This window comes from Bombina bombina, chromosome 12 (assembly GCF_027579735.1).
Source record: "Bombina bombina isolate aBomBom1 chromosome 12, aBomBom1.pri, whole genome shotgun sequence".
NCBI lineage: Eukaryota > Metazoa > Chordata > Amphibia > Anura > Bombinatoridae > Bombina > Bombina bombina.
This window is the reverse complement of record NC_069510.1, coordinates 130476235-130496371: the sequence shown is the minus strand read 5'-3', so window position 1 is coordinate 130496371 and position 20137 is coordinate 130476235. Positions and strand designations below refer to the sequence as shown.

General features: G+C 41.2%; 1 protein-coding gene across 1 annotated transcript in view; it reads left to right on the top strand.

Moving 5' to 3' along the window:
* The window catches only part of FIBCD1 (fibrinogen C domain containing 1), a 198688-nt gene that overhangs the window by 166780 nt on the left and 11771 nt on the right, over positions 1 to 20137 (top strand). Inside the window, exon 6 of the mRNA XM_053696244.1 lies at positions 8230 to 8326. Coding sequence (XP_053552219.1) covers positions 8230 to 8326 — 97 coding nt within the window. The remainder of the gene's footprint in view (positions 1 to 8229; positions 8327 to 20137) is intronic.

The following is a 20137-nucleotide window of genomic DNA, read 5'->3' as shown; positions in this document are numbered from 1 at the left end:
TTTGGAAGAGTTTCTAGAGAACTGGCTGTGGCTCAACACAAAGGAGTAGTAATTACAGAGCCATGGGTTCAGATCCCCGCACAGCCTTGTCGAGCAGAATGCCTCCCAGATATCTCGTGCTTTGGAGCCTACCGCCACTCCACCCTGAATGCGCCTGATTTCAGAATCTAAGCAGGGTCGGGCTTGGTTAGTAACTTGGATGGGAAGCTAGGGATACATTTCTCCCTGTCTCCCTTCATTTGGGAAATTTTCCTGTCGCTGACTCTATCAAGTTGCATGGTGCCCTATGTAGAGGGGAGGTTTTCTTTCCTCTTGGGCTTGGAGATCTTCGATCCCTATGGAGGGGGATTGTTATTTTCGTTTGGATCAGAAACCGAAGGTTTAAAGCAGTGCCTTGTCTTATTAGACTTGTGCTAGTCACCAGGCATTATGACTGAAATATGTTCAGCTGAGAAGCCTTTCTGGGGGGGCAGCCTAGGCTGCAGGTTAATTATCCTCCACAATCCTCGCTTCTGGCATTTCTTTTCAAGGATGAGTCCTTGTTTGGACCTGGTTTGGCAGAATTCTCCCCTGACTTTTGGGTTAAGAGGGGTTGTTTTTTCTACGGAATGTATGGAGGGAATTGGTCTGATGGTTTTCATGGACTTCATTCCCTTTGTTATTTTCCATAAAATGGAGAATTTTCGGATAGATCTATATCAGTCGAAGAGAGACTTCCTTCCACAGTGGACGCGTGCTTCTGGAGACATTCCTGGGTGATGTAAACGCGGACGCCAACCTGCAGGGTTGGGAATCAGTCAGTTACTTGCGTTTTGGCGCAGGGTTCATGAACTTGCAGTGTTTGCTTTCCTAATCATTTTGGAGTTAAGAGCGATTTACAATGTTCAGATGGATGGTCTCAGTGTCCTTGACTTGGTACCAGTTGGACTATATCTCCTCAATGGTTTTTGTTATTCACTAGGGGGAACTTGGAGTTCCTTAGCCATGTAGTATGTGTTTAGGGTTGTTCAGTGGGCGGAAGCTCGCTATTGATGGTTGTCATAATCTGACAGTTAATTCATTCTGGGGAGTGGGAACTCCTTCCGGAGGTATTATCCAGTTTAACCCTCAGATGGGGGATGCTGGAGTTGGATATGTAGGCGTCTTGGCTGAATGCCAAGCTACTAAGGGTTATAGGTCAAGAGTTCCTCAGGCCGCCCTGATAGATGCTCCGGCGTTCGCTTGGGATTCAGGCTGGCTTACCTGCTTCATCTGTTTGCTCTCCATCCACGAGTCATTGCTTGTACCTTACAGTAGGGAGTGTCGGTAATTCTAATTGCCCTGCGTGACTTCGCAGGATCTGGCATGCTGACCTTGAGGAGTTGTTGTCTCTTCCACTTTGAAGGCTACCTCTGAGGAAGGATCCTCTGATTAGGGTCTTTCTTTCATCCAAAAATCTCGCTTCTCTGAAGCTGTTTGGAGGCTGAACGTATAGTTCTGTCTGTTCGTGGTTTTTCAAATAGGTAATTTTAGACCATGATTCAGGCTCACAAGCATGTTTCATTGATATCTTTTGGATGAGTATCCAAGGATTGTTCTAGGAGTAGAGTCAGGATTCCTTGAGTTTTGTACTTTCTCCAGGAGGGTCTGGAGAAAGGTTTTTGTCAGCAAGTGTCCTGAGGGGTCAGTTGCTGCATTGTCTATTTTGCTACATAAGCGTCTAGAGGTCTTCTAGTTGTGCAGCCTTTGGGTCAGGCCCTGGTCAGTTTCAGGCCTGTGTTTACATTGGTTACTCCCTTGGAGTCTTAACTTGGTTTCTAAGTTTTGCAGTGACTCTGTTGGAGCCAATGCATTCCATAAATATATGTGTTATCTTGGAAGGTTTTGCTTTCGCTTCTGATCGGAGAGTATTGGAGCTCTCAACTCTGCAGTGTGTTTCTTTTATCTTATCTTTCATGTTGATAAGGTGATGTTTTGTACTAAGTAAGTTTTCCTTCCTAAGTTATTTGGACGGAAATTTTAAGCAGGAAATTGTGCTCCTTCTCTGTGTCCTAGTTCTTCTCATAAGGAATGCTTGTTACACAACCTTGCTGTTGTGCGGGTTCTTCAATTCTATCTGCAGGCTACGAAGGATTTTGTCAGTCTTCTACATTGTTGGTTTGCCTTTGTGGAAAATGTAAAGGTCAGAAAGCTACTGCCACTTTTCTGTATCTCTGGTTGAGAAGTATTATCGTATGGTGAAAGAGTTGCAGCTCTTTCCAATAGGAAAAGAAAAGAGCTTCTTCTTGGATTTTCAAGAATGAGGCTTCTGTGGAACTGTTTTGCAAGGCTGTGACTTCTTCCTTGCTTATTTTTTCTATCTTCTTTAAAATTGTTATTTTTGCCTCAGCTGTGAATTATTTTGGGAGAAAGGTTCTTCAAGCAGTGGTGCCTTCTGTTTAGGTTCCCTGTCTTGTCCCTCCCTTATCATCTGTGTCCTCTAGCTTGGGTATTAATTCCCAACAGTAATTGATGATGATCCGTGGACTCACGTGTCATTAGAAAGAAAACAAAATTTATGCTTACCTTATAAATTTATTTCTTTATTGACACGGTGAGTCCACAGCCCGCCCTGTTTTTCAGGCAGTTTTTTTGGTATATAAACTTCAGGCACCTCTGCACCTTGTGCTATTTCCTTTCTCTCCTTTCCTTAGGTCAAATGACTGGAGTTTGTGGGAAGGGAAGTGATATTTATCAGCTTTGCTGTGTTGCTCTTTGCCTCCTCCCAGGAGTGATATTCCCAACAGTGATTAATGATGATCTGTGGACTCACCGTGTCAAGAAAGAAAGAAATTTATCAGGTAAGCATAAATTTAGTTTTTTTGGTTTTTAAGGTAAGGTTAGATTTTTTAATTTTTTTTTACAGGTAAGGCTAGTATGTTCTGGAGTGTTAGGTTAGTGGATTACTTTGCGATGGGGTTGTGGTGGTTTGGGGGTTAATAGTGTTATGGGGTTACTTTGTGGTTTAGGGGTTAATAGTGTAGTGGGTTAGTTTGTGAAGTGGGGATTTGGCGGTTAATAAAATAGTTTAGTGCAACTGTTTCCTCCAGCAAAAGGTTGCATAAAAAGTTTGAGCGTTAAATGCAATTGCGTTCAAGCGATGGCATTTACTTTCATGCAATACAATACAAGCAGACATTGCTGCTCAACGCTGCCCATAGAAAATATAGGCATCATAAATTACTGCAAATTCGCGCAAATGAATGTCCAGTAATTTAAACAGATCGCCACTTGTAATATGGATTTGAGAGTAAAGAGCACTGAGATCTCGCGAGTGTGTTTACCATCCTCGCGCTAACAATAACGCTCCACTCGTATTCTGGCCCTTAAAGGGACATAATACTCATATGCTAAATCACTTGAAAGTGATGCAGCATAACAGTAAAAAAGCTGACTGGAAAATATCACCTGAGCATCTCTATGTAAAAAAAAAAAAAAATTATGCTTACTAGATAAATTCCTTTCCTTCCTGGCAGGGAGAGTACACGACTTAATTCATAACTGTTGGGGATATCAACACCTGGCCACCAGGAGGAAGCAAAGACACCCCAGCCAAAGGCTATAAATATCCCTCCCATGTTCCCTATCCCCAGTCATTCAGCTGGGTGAACAAGGAAAAGCAGGAGAAACAGTAGGTTATAGAGGTGCCAGAAGAAAAAAATTAACAAGGAAGCCACCTAAAGAAAAATTTACGGGCAGGGTCATGGATTCTCCCTGCCAGGAAGGAAAGGAATTTATCTGGTTAGCATACATTTTGTTTTCCTTCCCAAGGCAGGGAGAGTCCATGACTTCATTCATAACTGTTGGGAACCAATACCCAAGCTTCAGAGGACACTGATAAATAAACGGGAGGGACAAAAATAAAAGGAGGCTGACCCTAAACCGAGGGCACCACAGCCTGTAACACCTTTTGCCCAAAGGCTGCTTCAGCAGAAGCAAAAACATAAAATTTGTAAAACTTTGAAAAGGTATGTATGCAGGACCAGGTAGCCACCTTACAAATCTGATCCATAGAGGCTTCATTCTTAAAAGCCCAGGAGGAAGCAACAGCCCTAGTAGAATGAGCCGTAATCCTCTCAGGAGGCCGTTGTCCCGCTGTCTCATAAGCTAAGTGGATGATACTCCTCAACCAAAAAGACAACGAAGTAGCAGTGGCTTTCTGGCCCTTGCACTTGCCAGTATAGAGAATGAACAAAGATGAAGATTGTCTGAAATACTTTGTAGCTTGAAGGTAGAATTTCAATGCACGAACTACATCACGATTGTGAAGTAAGCGTTCTTTAGGAGAAAAAGGTTTAGGACAAAAAGAAGGAACAACAATCTGTTGATTAATGTTGCGATCTGAGACCACCTTGGGTAGAAAACCTAGCTTAGTACATAAGACAGCCTTATCAGCAAGGAACACTAGGTAAGGGGGGGTCACATTGTAATGCAGAAATCTCAGAGACTCTGTGAGCCAAAGCAATAGCCAACAAAAACAAAACTTTCTAGGACAAAAGTTTGAGATCAACAGAATGCCTGTTGTAAAATTCTAAGAACAAGGTTGAGGCTCCAAGGAGGAGCAACATTTCTAAAAGACTGAACATCCGGGAGATTAACCAATCTCCTATGTAGCAAGACCGATAGGGACAATATTTGACCCTTCAGAGAACTAGCGGATAATCCTTTGTCCAATTCGTATTGTAAAAAGGATAAAATAACAGAAACCTTCACCTTGTGCCATGAAACACCACGTTCTTCACACCAATGAAGTTAAGTCCACCAAACCCTATGTTAAATGTGCCTAGTGACAGGCTTCCTCTATTGATACAATATTCTATTCTTTGGAGGATCTTTGGGATACATCTCTGTTTTTTAGTGATTTCATACACTATTGGAGCACCCTTCCCCCTCCCTCTTTGTATCTTATTTTGTAGCAATCATTGGTATATCCATGATCCGGAGTGAGCCAGCTGGTGGGCTCTGATCTATCCAGCCTGCCTGACTTGCACTGCCACATAGTGCGCCGCTTTTGTGAGTATCATTCTGTAGAGTGAGGTATTGATACAATTTTCAACAATTGTTGTGATCCTCTGCACCATTGGAGCGCCTTTTTCTGTTTTTTCATATTTGCAATTTCTCCAGTTTGTTCCAAGAAGAGCTGATCCTGGTGTATCTCTCCTCAACCATCGATGGAAGCCTCTAAAGGGCGCCTTTGTCCTGAGGGACCATCTTTGATGGACTTTATTTGGTAAACTAGGGCAGCAATTGTTAGGAAAAAGCAGTAAGTACCTCTTTACAAGTTCCTAACTACTTTAAAGCCACCACTACCCGACTGCAAGGAATGACGTGGAATATGACTATACCCCAAAACTTGTAGATGAAATCAAATTTTTCTTCAGACACCTAAACTTCACCTTCTCCATGCACCTAAGGCAAAGAGAATGACTGGGGGTTGTGGGTAAGGGAGTGATACTTAACAGTTTACTGTGGGGCTCTTTGCCTCCTCCTGCTGGCCAGGAGTGATAGTCCCAACAGTAATTACTCAAGCCGTGGACTCACCATATCTTAGGAAAGAAATATAAATGATCAAAATGGAGCTTTCATGATTAAGGTACAGCATGTTATTTTCCAGTTTACTGTTATCAAATCTGTTTGTTTACCCCTGATGAGCCAATAACAAGGGACACGTGTGCCACTAATAACCAGCTAGCTCACAGTAGTGCTGCTACAGACAGAATGTAGATATGCTTTTCAACAAAGAAGAAAACAAAGTCCATTTGCTGATAGAAGTCAATTTAAAAGGATCTTAAAATGACATTCTCTTTCTAAATCACGCAAGCTTCATTTTCCCTTGCATGCCCCTTTAATCTATGTACCGAACACTGGTGATCCATATATTATAAGAAGAATGTGATAGAAATGAATTTGAAGGAATGGACCTTAAAGGTACAGTACGGTCTAAATTTAAATACACATAGATGAATAACATCATTCAATAAAAACAGATTTACAATATACATGTATTGGCAAAAATACTTCTAGTAAAAGTTATCACTGTTTTAGTGCTAACCGTTTTCTCTGCACGTGCATGTGAAGCATAGCTATTCTCAGTGCACCAGCATTTTAAATACTGCAGCTGCTCAGAGCACCAGTGGGGCTTGTATTATGCCAGCAACTAGCAAAGTGAGTCATTACCAGATGGTACAAGCACCTTAGGCTCTCAGAGTAAGTGTGGTGTTTAAAATGCTGGTGCACGGTGCACAACTATAGCTTTTGTTAGAAGTGTTTTTGCTAATAAATGTATATTACATCCGTGTGGATTCCAATTTTGGCTGGAATGTCCCTTTAATGTATTTCAGAATTTAACAACATAATTACGCAAATGACTCTATATAACATCTAATTAGTTTTTAAATAAAAACACAGTGTTGTCACTTCTGTAATATGTATATGTAAGGAATATTGTATTTTGTGTTAGTAATTGTACTAGGACTGGATATAATAAGCATCACTTCAGTCAGTAAGCTTGACTTGATCCCGTGTGATTACTATTTAGTAATAATATGCTAAGTGCTAATATTTCTTTTTGTTTCTGTGACGCAGGACTGTGATTGAATGAAGCTGGTTAAACCCCAGATCAGTAATAACAAATCCTGCTATTAGAGAGACAAAGACTTACAGTTTGTAATATAAAATGGTTACACATAGATGTAGTAAAACCACTTTGCATTATTGCTCACATTCCCTGTAATTTAATTGTAATATTTCCGTTTTTTGCTAACACTGCTATATTACACACAGCCATTGTTTGCACACTCTAGTGACCCATTTATAGCTGTGCTAAACCTAGGTTACAAAATGGCGGCACCCAGTGCTTTATGGTCACTAAAAATACACTGATTTCTTTAATATTTAAAAACTAGTATCATTTTAACCTGCATATTATTCTCAAGATAGTACCTGCTTTGAATACATCGCTCTACCTAGCATGTATTCAGTGTTCAAATTCCTCATAATGTTAAAGGGCCAGTAAACCTAGCAAATAATGTTATATAACATAGTGCAGAATTATATAACATTAGCGTAGCGCCCGATTTCTAAAGTGAAGGGTTAAATAGATATCTCGCAAAGAAAACAGAATGCCGCTCCTGGCTCTACTGGGCGGGTCTGTTTTCTTCTCCTAAGCGCATCGCGGGCACACTGTCTAGTCACAGCGAGCGCGAGTGCGCTGTTAAACTCAATGTAGCTCGCTCCCGTTCTGATCTGGTAGCTGGAGCGAGCTACATTGAATTAAATAGTGTGATCGGGCCGGCTGTGATTAGACAGCGTGCCCAGATGCGCTTAGAAGAAAACAGACCCGCTCAGTAGAGCCAGGAGCGGCGTTTTGTTTGCGAGATATCTATTTAACCCTTCACTTTAGAAATCTAGTGCTAAGCTAATGTTATACAATTCTGCACTATGTGCAGAATAATATAACAATATTTGCTAGGTTTACTGGCCCTTTAAAGGGACATGAAACCCAACATTTTTCTTTCATGAATCAGATTGCGAATACAATTTGAAACAACTTTCAAATTAACTTCTATTATCTAATTTTCTTCATTCTTTATGTATCCTTTGTTGAAGAAATAGCAATGCAAATTGGTGAGTCAATCACGAGGCATCTTTGCGCAGCCACCAATCAGCAGCTTCAGGGCACATTTAGATATGCTTTTCAACAAAGGATATCGAGAAAATGAAGCAAATTAGATAATAGAAGCAAATTGGAACGTTGATTAAAAATGCGTGTTCTTTCTTAATCATGAAAGGAAAAATTTGGGTGTCATGTCCCTTTAAATAAAAATAGAAATAAAATAATTTGCTAAAAAAAATCTCTCTCTCTTAAATACCCTAATATTGAATTAAAATCCAGATTGCTTTCTGACATGCTGCTCCTCTGGGTGGGCGGAGCAAGTTATGCTCCTCTGCTGTAGAGGGACGGCCTTTGAGGTGCCAGCCAGCTCTGTTACAATACAATGATGCTTTGCAGTAAACTATCAGAGGTTAAACCCACAATGAGTTAATAAGGAACCTTATAAAGCTATATTTTAGTGCCCAGTAAAACGTTTGTCTAAACCAAAACCTACGAGTCACTGTGCTGATAGGGCCACTATCCCAAAGCTTGTCCAATACTAAATACATTTGTCTGAAGACTCTTCATTCTTTTTCTGCTGGTCTTCTTTGGTTTAGGTGTTTCAGAGAAGGGAGGATGGATCTGTGAACTTTTTCCGTGGATGGGAGCAGTACAGAGATGGCTTTGGCAAGCTGACGGGGGAGCACTGGCTCGGTAAGTTCATGTGATAAAATGCTGTAACAAGGAACTGCAAACACATTCTCACTACACGTATTGCTCTGCCATCAGACCGTTATGTGACAGGGGGTTTGCCACCTATTTCTAATGGTTATAGCATGTTATTTTTGTATTACTGACCTTAAATAACGGTGTTAGCCCCTGCAAAGGAGTTAAACACATAGTTAAAGTCTTTATCAGGAGCCACAAGCACTATAAAGGCTAAGCAGAACTCAGATGGTGATTGGTGTTTATGTGCAACTGCCAGTCTTGATTGGCTAAAAGCTGTGTTCTGCTCCTAAGCTCCATATGTGCAGGGCCGTTTCTAGGGGCGGGCAGACCGGGCAGTGGCCCGGGGCACATTAGGGAGCACTGTTAAAGTGGCAGTGCTTGCTTGATAAACTACTGGTATAGCAAATGTTAAAATACACAGATCACAAGCATGTACAATTTTTTTTTATCTATATACAGTATATATATATATATATGAAAGGAAGCTGTTATGTTAATTGGCTGCATTGGATGTCAAACATACTAATGGAGCAACAAGATCACAAAGGGTGTGTGTAAATCTTTTTGACATTATGCTTTTTTTTGTATTTATTTATTGTTTAATAATGGGTGTGTGTATGTGTCATGTACTCCATAATGACAATGGCAAGTTTTCACAAACTCACATGTGAGTGCTTGTGTCTGCTATTACTGCCTGAGTGTGTGTGTGCCTATCTATCCCTGCCTGTGTGTGTGTCTGCTATTACTGCCTGAGTGTGTGTATGCCAATCTATCCCTGCCTGTGTGTGTATATCTGCCTATTACTGCCTGAGTGTGTGTGTGTGTGTGTGTATGCCTATCTATCCCTGCCTGTGTGTGCATGTCTCTGTCTATTACTGCCTGTGAGTGCATGTCTCTGTCTATTACTGCCTGTGTGTGCATGTCTCTGTCTATTACTGCCTGTGTGTACTGTGCATGTCTCTGTCTATTACTGTCTGTGTGTGAATGTCTTTGTCTATTACTGTCTGTGTGTGAATGTCTTTGTCTATTACTGTCTATGTGTGCATGTCTCTATCTATTACTGTCTGTGTGTGCATGTCTCTGTCTATTACTGCCTGTGTGTGCATGTCTTTGTCTATTGCTGTCTATGTGTGCATGTCTCTGTCTGTTACTGCCTGTGTGTGCATGTCTCTGTCTATTACTGCCTGTGTGTGCACGTGTCTGTCTATTACTGTTGGTGTGTGCATATCTCTGTCTATTACTGCCTGTGAGTGCATGTCTCTGTCTATTACTGTCTGTTACTGCCTATGTGTTAACGTGTCTGTCTATTACTGCCTGTGTGTGCATATCTCTGTCTATTACTGCCTGTGAGTGCATGTCTCGGTCTATTACTGTCTGTGAGTGCATATCTCTGTATATTACTGCCTGTGAGTGCATGCCTCTGTCTATTACTGTCTGTGAGTGCATGTCGCTGTCTATAATTACTATCTGTGTGTGCATATATCTGTCTGTTACTGCCTGTGTGTGCACATGTCTGTATATTACTGTCTGTGTGTGCATATCTCTGTATATTACTGCCTGTGTGTGCATATCTCTGTCTGTTACTGTCTGTGAGTACATGTCTCTGTCTATTACTGTCTGTGAGTGCATATCTCTGTATATTACTGCCTGTGAGTGCATGTCTCTGTCTATTACTGCCTGTGTGTGCATGTCTCTGTCTATTACTGCCTGTGAGTGCATGTCTCTGTCTATTACTGTCTGTGAGTGCATGTCTCTGTCTATTACTGTCTGTGAGTGCATATCGCTGTATATTACTGTCTGTGAGTGCATGTCTCTGTCTATTACTGTCTGTGAGTGCATATCTCTGTATACAGGGAGTGCAGAATTATTAGGCAAGTTGTATTTTTGAGGATTAATTTTATTATTGAACAACAACCATGTTCTCAATGAACCCAAAAAAACTCATTAATATCAAAGCTGAATATTTTTGGAAGTAGTTTTTAGTTTGTTTTTAGTTATAGCTATTTTAGGGGGATATCTGTGTGTGCAGGTGACTATTACTGTGCATAATTATTAAGCAACTTAACAAAAAACAAATATATACCCATTTCAATTATTTATTTTTACCAGTGAAACCAATATAACATCTCAACATTCACAAATATACATTTCTGACATTCAAAAAACAAAACAAAAACAAATCAGTGACCAATATAGCCACCTTTCTTTGCAAGGACACTCAAAAGCCTGCCATCCATGGATTCTGTCAGTGTTTTGATCTGTTCACCATCAACATTGCGTGCAGCAGCAACCACAGCCTCCCAGACACTGTTCAAAGAGGTATACTGTTTTCCCTCCTTGTAAATCTCACATTTGATGATGGACCACAGGTTCTCAATGGGGTTCAGATCAGGTGAACAAGGAGGCCATGTCATTAGATTTTCTTCTTTTATACCCTTTCTTGCCAGCCACGCTGTGAAGTACTTGGACGCGTGTGATGGAGCATTGTCCTGCATGAAAATCATGTTTTTCTTGAAGGATGCAGACTTCTTCCTGTACCACCGCTTGAAGAAGGTGTCTTCCAGAAACTGGCAGTAGGACTGGGAGTTGAGCTTGACTCCATCCTCAACCCGAAAAGGCCCCACAAGCTCATCTTTGATGATACCAGCCCAAACCAGTACTCCACCTCCACCTTGCTGGTGTCTGAGTCGGACTGGAGCTCTCTGCCCTTTACCAATCCAGCCACGGGCCCATCCATCTGGCCCATCAAGACTCACTCTCATTTCATCAGTCCATAAAACCTTAGAAAAATCAGTCTTGAGATATTTTTTGGCCCAGTCTTGACGTTTCAGCTTGTGTGTCTTGTTCAGTGGTGGTCGTCTTTCAGACTTTCTTACCTTGGCCATGTCTCTGAGTATTGCACACCTTGTGCTTTTGGGCACTCCAGTGATGTTGCAGCTCTGAAATATGGCCAAACTGGTGGCAAGTGGCATCTTGGCAGCTGCACGCTTGACTTTTCTCAGTTCATGGGCAGTTATTTTGCGCCTTGGTTTTTCCACACGCTTCTTGCGACCCTGTTGACTATTTTGAATGAAACGCTTGATTGTTCGATGATCACGCTTCAGAAGCTTTGCAATTTTAAGAGTGCTGCATCCCTCTGCAAGATATCTCACTATTTTTGACTTTTCTGAGCCTGTCAAGTCCTTCTTTTGACCCATTTTGCCAAAGGAAGTTGCCTAATAATTATGCACACCTGATATAGGGTGTTGATGTCATTAGACCACACCCCTTCTCATTACAGAGATGCACATCACCTAATATGCTTAATTGGTAGTAGGCTTTCGAGCCTATACAGCTTGGAGTAAGACAACATGCATAAAGAGGATGATGTGGTCAAAATACTAATTTGCCTAATAATTCTGCACTCCCTGTATTACTTACTGTGAGTGCATGTCTCTGTCTATTACTGTCTGTGTGTGCATATCTCTGTATATTACTGTCTGTGAGTGCATGTCTCTGTCTATTACTGCCTGTGTGTGCATGTCTTTGTCTATTACTGTCTATGTGTGCATGTCTCTGTCTATTACTGTCTATGAGTGCATATCTCTGTATATTACTGCCTGTGAGTGCATGTCTCTGTCTATTACTGTCTGTGTGTGCATATCTCTGTATATTACTGTCTGTGAGTGCATGTCTCTGTCTATTACTGCCTGTGTGTGCATGTCTTTGTCTATTACTGTCTATGTGTGCATGTCTCTGTCTATTACTGTCTATGAGTGCATATCTCTGTATATTACTGCCTTTGAGTGCATGTCTCTGTCTATTATTTTCTGTGAGTGCATATCTCTGTATATTACTGCCTGTGAGTGCATGTCTCTGTCTATTACTGCCTGTGTGTGCATGCTTCTGTCTATTACTGTCTGTGAATGCATGTCTCTGTCTATTACTGTCTGTGAGTGCATGTCTCTGTCTATTACTGTCTGTGAGTGCATGTCTCTGTCTATTACTGTCTGTGTGTGCATGTCTCTGTCTATTACTGTCTGTGAGTGCATGTCTCTGTCTATTACTGCCTGTGTGTGCATGTCTTTGTCTATTACTGTCTATGTGTGCATGTCTCTGTCTATTATTGTCTATGAGTGCATATCTCTGTATATTACTGCCTTTGAGTGCATGTCTCTGTCTATTATTTTCTGTGAGTGCATATCTCTGTATATTACTGCCTGTGAGTGCATGTCTCTGTCTATTACTGCCTGTGTGTGCATGCTTCTGTCTATTACTGTCTGTGAATGCATGTCTCTGTCTATTACTGTCTGTGAGTGCATGTCTCTGTCTATTACTGTCTGTGAGTGCATGTCTCTGTCTATTACTGTCTGTGAGTGCATGTCTCTGTCTATTACTGTCTGTGAGTGCATGTCTCTGTCTTTTACTGTCTGTGAGTGCATGTCTCTGTCTATTACTGCCTGTGTGTGCATGTATCTGTCTATTACTGTCTGTGAGTGCATGTCTCTGTCTATTACTGTCTGTGAGTGCATGTCTCTGTCTATTACTGTCTGTGAGTGCATGTCTCTGTATATTACTTTGAATAGTCAAAAAATGGTTTAGACTGTAAGAAGGTGGGGAATTTGCTCACCTGAAAAAAAAATTATCCCAAAAGTAATGAAAAAAAGAAAAAATGTGGTATGTGGCGCAAAAATGCTATTCCCAGTATGAAATTAAGGTTGTGAGTGTGATAATCATTAAAATATAAAATTATATAAAATTGTGCAACACCTCCGAAAGAATATTCCTTTTTCAAATTACCACAATACTATATTTTGAGTATATGTAGGTTTATTTTTGGTTTAACATATCATACAAATATAAATAAAAATTCAATACAGTTGAAATAAATACTTTTGTATGTTTAAGACACCGGTATCAGTTTAACTTTAGCCGTATGTACATATAAGTTTACATAAAATGCGCAAATGTAAAAGTCAATTTAAAAGCACTTTCTTTAAAACACAATGTTCAATCTTTACATGCTGTACTATGCATATGTTTGGATTTGATTTGCATATAAATGAGGTATATACCTTAATTATCTTTATGCTTCCAACACTATATGTGTATATTATTATTAAACTTTTAGTGAATATATTATGAAGATACCTTGTATCCGTATTGAATACTAAGTAGGTAATGCTCTATTTAGAGCGGTTCTGAATGTGTAGTGGTCAGATGACCCTGTTGTTTAAAAGTTAGCCGGATTATTTACCGCTATTATGAAGTGGTTTAGCCAGGCCCGTTAGGTGCTTGACTGACAGTTACCTGTTTGGGATTTTCTGTTGTTATGCGGTTAAATAAACGCCGCTTTGGGTGATTTTTTTCTTTATCGGTCAGTGACCGTGCAATCTTTCTCCGTTGTCGCTTAGTGTTCCATTTGGTTGCTGAAACTTGGTGTCGATGATTTTCTTTGCGGTTAAGTAAATGCCGCTCTGGGTGATTATGTTTCCTGTCGGTCAGTGACCGAACTTTCTTTCTATGTTGCGGCTTAGGGATCCTTGTGGTTCTTGTAAATGGGTTTCGATGATTTTTTGCTGTTCAATATGTGCCGCCAACAGATTTTCGCTCCTTGGTTTGGAGGTTATTTCCACGATGGAGATCCGGTGTGGTGGTGTTTGCCCTCTTTTGGTCTCCACTCTCTCACCTTACGGTCAGTGACCGATCGTATCTTGGCTAGATGTGGTCGGTCTTTTTTTCTCCTTAAGACTGCATGCGGTTAAATAAATGCCGCTGAATGTAGATCTTAGCCAGACAGGTGGAGGCAAAATTTCGTTGAAAGGTCAAGATAGATGACTTCTCTGTATATTACTGTCTGTGAGTGCATGTCTCTGTATATTACTGTCTGTGAGTGCATGTCTCTGTCTATTACTGTCTGTGAGTGCATGTCTCTGTCTATTACTGTCTGTGAGTGCATGTCTCTGTCTATTACTGTCTGTGAGTGCATATCTCTGTATATTACTGTCTGTGAGTGCATATCTCTGTATATTACTGTCTGTGAGTGCATGTCTCTGTCTATTACTGTCTGTGATTGCATGTCTCTGTATATTACTGTCTGTGATTGCATGTCTCTGTCTATTACTGTCTGTGTGTGCATATCTCTGTCTATTACTGTCTGTGATTGCATGTCTCTGTATATTACTGTCTGTGATTGCATGTCTCTGTCTATTACTGTCTGTGTGTGCATATCTCTGTATATTACTGTCTGTGAGTGCATGTCTCTGTCTATTACTGTCTGTGAGTGCATGTCTCTGTCTATTACTGCCTGTGAGTGCATGTCTCTGTCTATTACTGTCTGTGTGTGCATGTCTGTCTATTACTGTCTATGTGTGCATGTCTCTGTCTATTACTGCCTGTGTGTGCATGTCTCTGTCTATTACTGTCTACGTGTGCATGTCGCTGTCTATTACTGCCTGTGTGTGCATGTCTCTGTCTATTACTGCCTGTGTGTATAATATATTTGAAAAAACAGAATTTATGCTTACTTGATAAATTACTTTCTCCAACGGTGTGTCCGGTCCACGGCGTCATCCATTACTTGTGGGAAATGTTCTCCCCCACAGGGAAAGGCAAGGAGAGCACACAGCAAGAGCTGTCCATATAGCTCCCCCTCTGGCTCCGCCCCCCAGTCATTCGACCGACGGTTAGGAGAAAAAGGAGAAACTATAGGGTGCCGTGGTGACTGTAGTGTATAAAGAAAAATTTTTTCAACCTGATTAAAAAAACCAGGGCGGGCCGTGGACCGGACACACCGTTGGAGAAAGTAATTTATCAGGTAAGCATAAATTCTGTTTTCTCCAACATTGGTGTGTCCGGTCCACGCGTCATCCATAACTTGTGGGAACCAATACCAAAGCTTTAGGACACGGATGAAGGGAGGGAGCAAATCAGGTTACCTAAACAGAAGGCACCACGGCTTGCAAAACCTTTCTCCCAAAAACAGCCTCCGAAGAAGCAAAAATATCAAATTTGTAGAATTTGGCAAAAGTGTGCAGAGAAGACCAAGTCGCTGCCTTACATATCTGGTCAACAGAAGCCTCGTTCTTATAGGCCCATGTGGAAGCCACAGCCCTAGTAGAGTGAGCTGTGATACGGTCAGGAGGCTGCCGTCCGGCAGTCTCATAAGCCAAGCGGATAATGCTTTTCAGCCAGAAAGAGAGAGAGGTAGCAGTAGCTTTTTGACCTCTCCTCTTACCAGAGTAAACGACAAACAAGGATGAGGTTTGTCTAAAATCTTTTGTTGCTTCTAAATAGAACTTTAAAGCACGAACAACATCTAAATTGTGTAATAAACGTTCCTTCTTTGAAACTGGATTCTGACACAAAGAAGGAACAACTATTTCCTGGTTGATGTTCTCGTTGGAAACAACTTTTGGAAGAAAACCAGGCTTAGTACGCAAAACAACCTTATCTGAATGGAACACCAGATAGGGTGGATCACACTGCAAAGCAGATAATTCAGAAACTCTTCTAGCAGAAGAAATAGCAACCAAAAACAGAACTTTCCAAGATAGTAACTTAATATCTATGGAATGTAAGGATTCAAATGGAACCCCTTGAAGAACTGAAAAAACTAAATTTAGACTCCAAGGAGGAGTCATGGGTCTGTAAACAGGCTTGATTCTAACCAAAGCCTGAACAAAAGCTTGTACATCTGGCAAAGCTGCCAGTCCTCTTGATAGAAGAATAAAAAACTACAACTAACACCACAAACTCCTCGCCATCCCCGTGGTAGATGCTACTTGTTCAGAGCGGCAAGGAGAATAACTGGGGGGCGGAGCCAGAGGGGGAGCTATATGGACAGCTCTTGCTGTGTGCTCTCCTTGCCTTTCCCTGTGGGGGAGAACATTTCCCACAAGTAATGGATGACGCCGTGGAACGGACACACCAATGTTGGAGAAATAAACAGATATTACAGTTCTTTATCAAATTATTTATGTGCAAAAGTCTCATAGACTTTAATAGTGAATTTTGTAAAAAAAACAATTGTTATAACTTATAACTTTTCTAAACAATTGTAATAGAGCCCTAAATATGTTACAAATACGCCTAGTGACATATTGCAATACTTTAGAAAATCTGACCTGATGACTTTTTTGCAAAGTTCAACTTTAAAGTCTATTGACGTTTTGTAGATACATTTTGGATACGAATTTAAAGGGATTGATATGCAGTAAACAAATAAATATGCATAGCTATAAGAAAAGTATAAATAGAATGGGAATTAGTAAAAGATATAAAGATATTTTTAGATAATATCAATATATTTGGAAAAAACATTGTAGTAGAAAAAGGACTTATTTAAAGGGATAGGAAAGTCAAAATTAAACTTTCATAATTCAGGATACACTAACAAATGTTAAGACAATTCTATTATTCTTGTTCTCTTGGTATCCATTGTTGAAAAGCATATGTACATATCCTTAGCAGCAGCAATGCACTACTAGGAGCTAACTGGTGGTTGGCTGCAACACACATTTGTCTCTTGTCATTTGCTCACCAGGTAGGTCCCAGTAGAGCACTGCTGCTTTGGAGCTGACCTCTAAATGACGGAGTGACATGCAAGGTCTAGGAGGGGGACTTTAGAATCTGTGAGGGGACCGTATTTTGGAATTTTGCCCTGGGAGCCAGATTCTCTAGAAACGGCCCTGCATATGCGTTACCACCTTTGCAGGTGTAGTTGAACACAATTATCTAGGGCCATTAACGAAAAATCAGATGCGCTAATCACTAAACACATATTTGTCGGTCTCTTTAGCATTATTAGTGACTACAGAAGGGTAAAGTAACTGCAGGCTATGGCACGTTTGTCCAGCTAGAGAAGTTCTACCTTCAGCTCCCATCATGCTCCACTTTAATTTCTACCCTCCTGGATTGTTGTCACAACTGGATCTCTGCTCCGTTTTGTTTCATTTGATATTGTTTATAAAGGCAGCTGTATTATGCTTATGTATTTAACAGAAAAAAACAGGTGCATCCACCCCAAGAATACCCCCTCCCCCCCCCAGACTTCACAAGAGGAGAAAACAAGATTCAAACTTATTAAAGGAAAGGAGTCATTAGTAAAGCAAGGGCCATTCCTAATTGTGGGATATGAAAAAAACCTTATCCCAAATGGTATAAGCAATAGATCTTATTCATAGCACTCTACACTCGTAATGAATTCTTTTAACAACCTCGGCTAGAAAGCTACAGAGATCAATCCACACCAATTCTCACAAATGTGACAGAGAACCAGTTAAACAAACCAGGATCCAGTTTGTAAGGTAGAAAATATATAAACACTTATTTTATTAGATGATTTTATACTTAAACAATCTCTTCTTTTAATGTGTGTAGCTTATAAAGGGCTTAAACAATAAAATAAGGATTTGCATTTTCAAATAAAAAGCTGCCACAAATGAGTCTTTTAATTTTAAACTAGAGTTTCACTTAACTCTGAAAGAGACTGCTCTATAAGATATTCTGAAGTACCTGAGCCCTTCATTTCCTGGGATATTATTTATTATATAAACCAGGGCCGACCCTAGCCATTGCGGGGCTCAAGGCAGGATGACAAAATGGGGCCCCTTTCTCTCTGCCCCAACCCCGCCCAATTTCCACCCTCCAACCCTGTCCAATATTCGCCCCCAACTCTGCCCAATCTCTGCCCTCAACCTGTCCAATCTCCGCCCCCAACCCCGCCCAATCTCTGCCCCAACCCCGCCCAATCTCCACCCCAACCCGCCCAATCTCTACCCCCAACCGTGCCCAATCTCCGCCCCCACCCCTGCCAAATCTCCACCCCCACCCCACCCAATCTCCGACCCCACCCCTGCCAAATCTCCACCCCCACCCCACCCAATCTCCGACCCCACCCCACCCAATCTCTGCCATCCAACCCTCTCCAATATTTGCCCCAACCCTGCCAAATCTCCACCCCTAACCTGTCCAATCTCCGCCCCCAAACCTGCCCAATCTCCACCCTCAACCCGCCCAATCTCCGCCCCCACCCCATCTCCGCCCTCCAACCCTGTCCAATATTCGCCCCCAACCCTGCCCAATCTCTGCCCCAACCTGCCCAATCTCCGCCCCCAAACCTGCCCAATCTCCGCCCCAACCTCGCCCAATCTCCGCCCCAACCCCGCCCAATCTCCACCCCACCCCATCTCCGCCATCCAACCCTGTCCAATATTTGCCCCCAACCCTGCCCAATCTCTGCCCCTAACCCGTCCAATCTCCGCCCCAACCCCCGCCCAATCTCCACCCTCAACCCGCCCAATCTCCACTTCCAACCCTGTCCAAATCTCTGCCCAAACCCCGCCCAATCTCTGCCCCAACCCCGCCCTATCTCTACCCCCCAACCTTGCCCAATCTCCGCCCCCAACCCTGCCCAATCTCCACCCCAACCATGCGCAATCTCCGCCCCCACAGCTTTTAAAATAAAATAAAAAAATGGGAGAACAATCATTTAAGGTAATGCACAACATTTTATATAAACAAAACATATAAATCCACTAACGTGGAGCACTATAACATTGTAAATATTGCAATATACCATTTGTACCATTGGAACAATTGTTTATGTATATAATAAGGAATTATGCAGAAAGCCACCGCACACACACACACAGCCCCCCACACACAGCTCCCCCTCCCACACACACAGCCCCCCACACACACAGCCCATACACACAGAAGCAGAAGAAACCCTCTGTAAATGTGGTAAATAATATGTCACACATTTAGTTAATAGCTATCCCCCCCCCACCACACACACACAGGCAACATAGACAGCACGCACACTACACAAGGGTAATGGGAATACTTATAAACAATTTTTTTTTTAAAGATGTTAATGCTTTATTTAGAATACCAAGGTACGGCAGCTACCTGTTGTAATAAGGTTTGATTCATAGCCCCAGCCATTATAGAAAGCAGTTAGGTAGTGTACATTGACATGTCTTCTCATAAGTGTGCATTTTATATGCAACTGAAAGCAAATCTGGCATTGCATTTAAACAAAAAGTACCTTAGTTACACCAAGTTACAATGAATGTAAAGTTTAACTTTGTAGTTACATTCTTTGCTGTAGACATTAGACATTGATGTCCAATATTCCCATAATCTTACAGATGTTAATATCATGAAATCCCATAGCAAAAATGTCTAGAAATGGTGTAAAATGCTTAAAGGGCCATTATACACTCATTTTTTCTTTGCATACATGTTTTGTAGATAATCTATTTATAAAGGCCATAAAGTTTTTTTTGTTTTTTTTTAAATGTATAATTTTGCTTATTTTTAAATAACATTGCTCTGATTTTCAGACTCCAAACCAAGCCCCAAAGTTTTATTTGAATACCGTCAGCTACCTTCTCCAGCTTGCTCCTGTTTGTGTAAAGGGTCTTTTCATATACAAAAGAAGGGGGAGGGGGGGGGAGTGTCTTATTTCCCACTTGCAGTGGGCTTTCCAACTACCTTTTCAACAGAGCTAAACAAAGCTTCTAAGTACGTTTTTAAACCATTTTATACTGGATTTTTATATCAGTATCTGTGCATCTTATTCTTTATAGCAGGTACTTACTGACAGGTACTTACTGTAACTAAGCTGGTTAGCTACAAATTACAGTTATGTGGTATTTCCTTTATACAATTTTAAATCCATAACTTGAGGTATTGTGACACATGATGGTCTGCCAAGCTGTGTTATTGAGCTTTTATTAATGACACCACACGTAACATGCACCACACCAATAGGACTCAGTGGCCAAGGAAGAAAGTCAGATCATATTT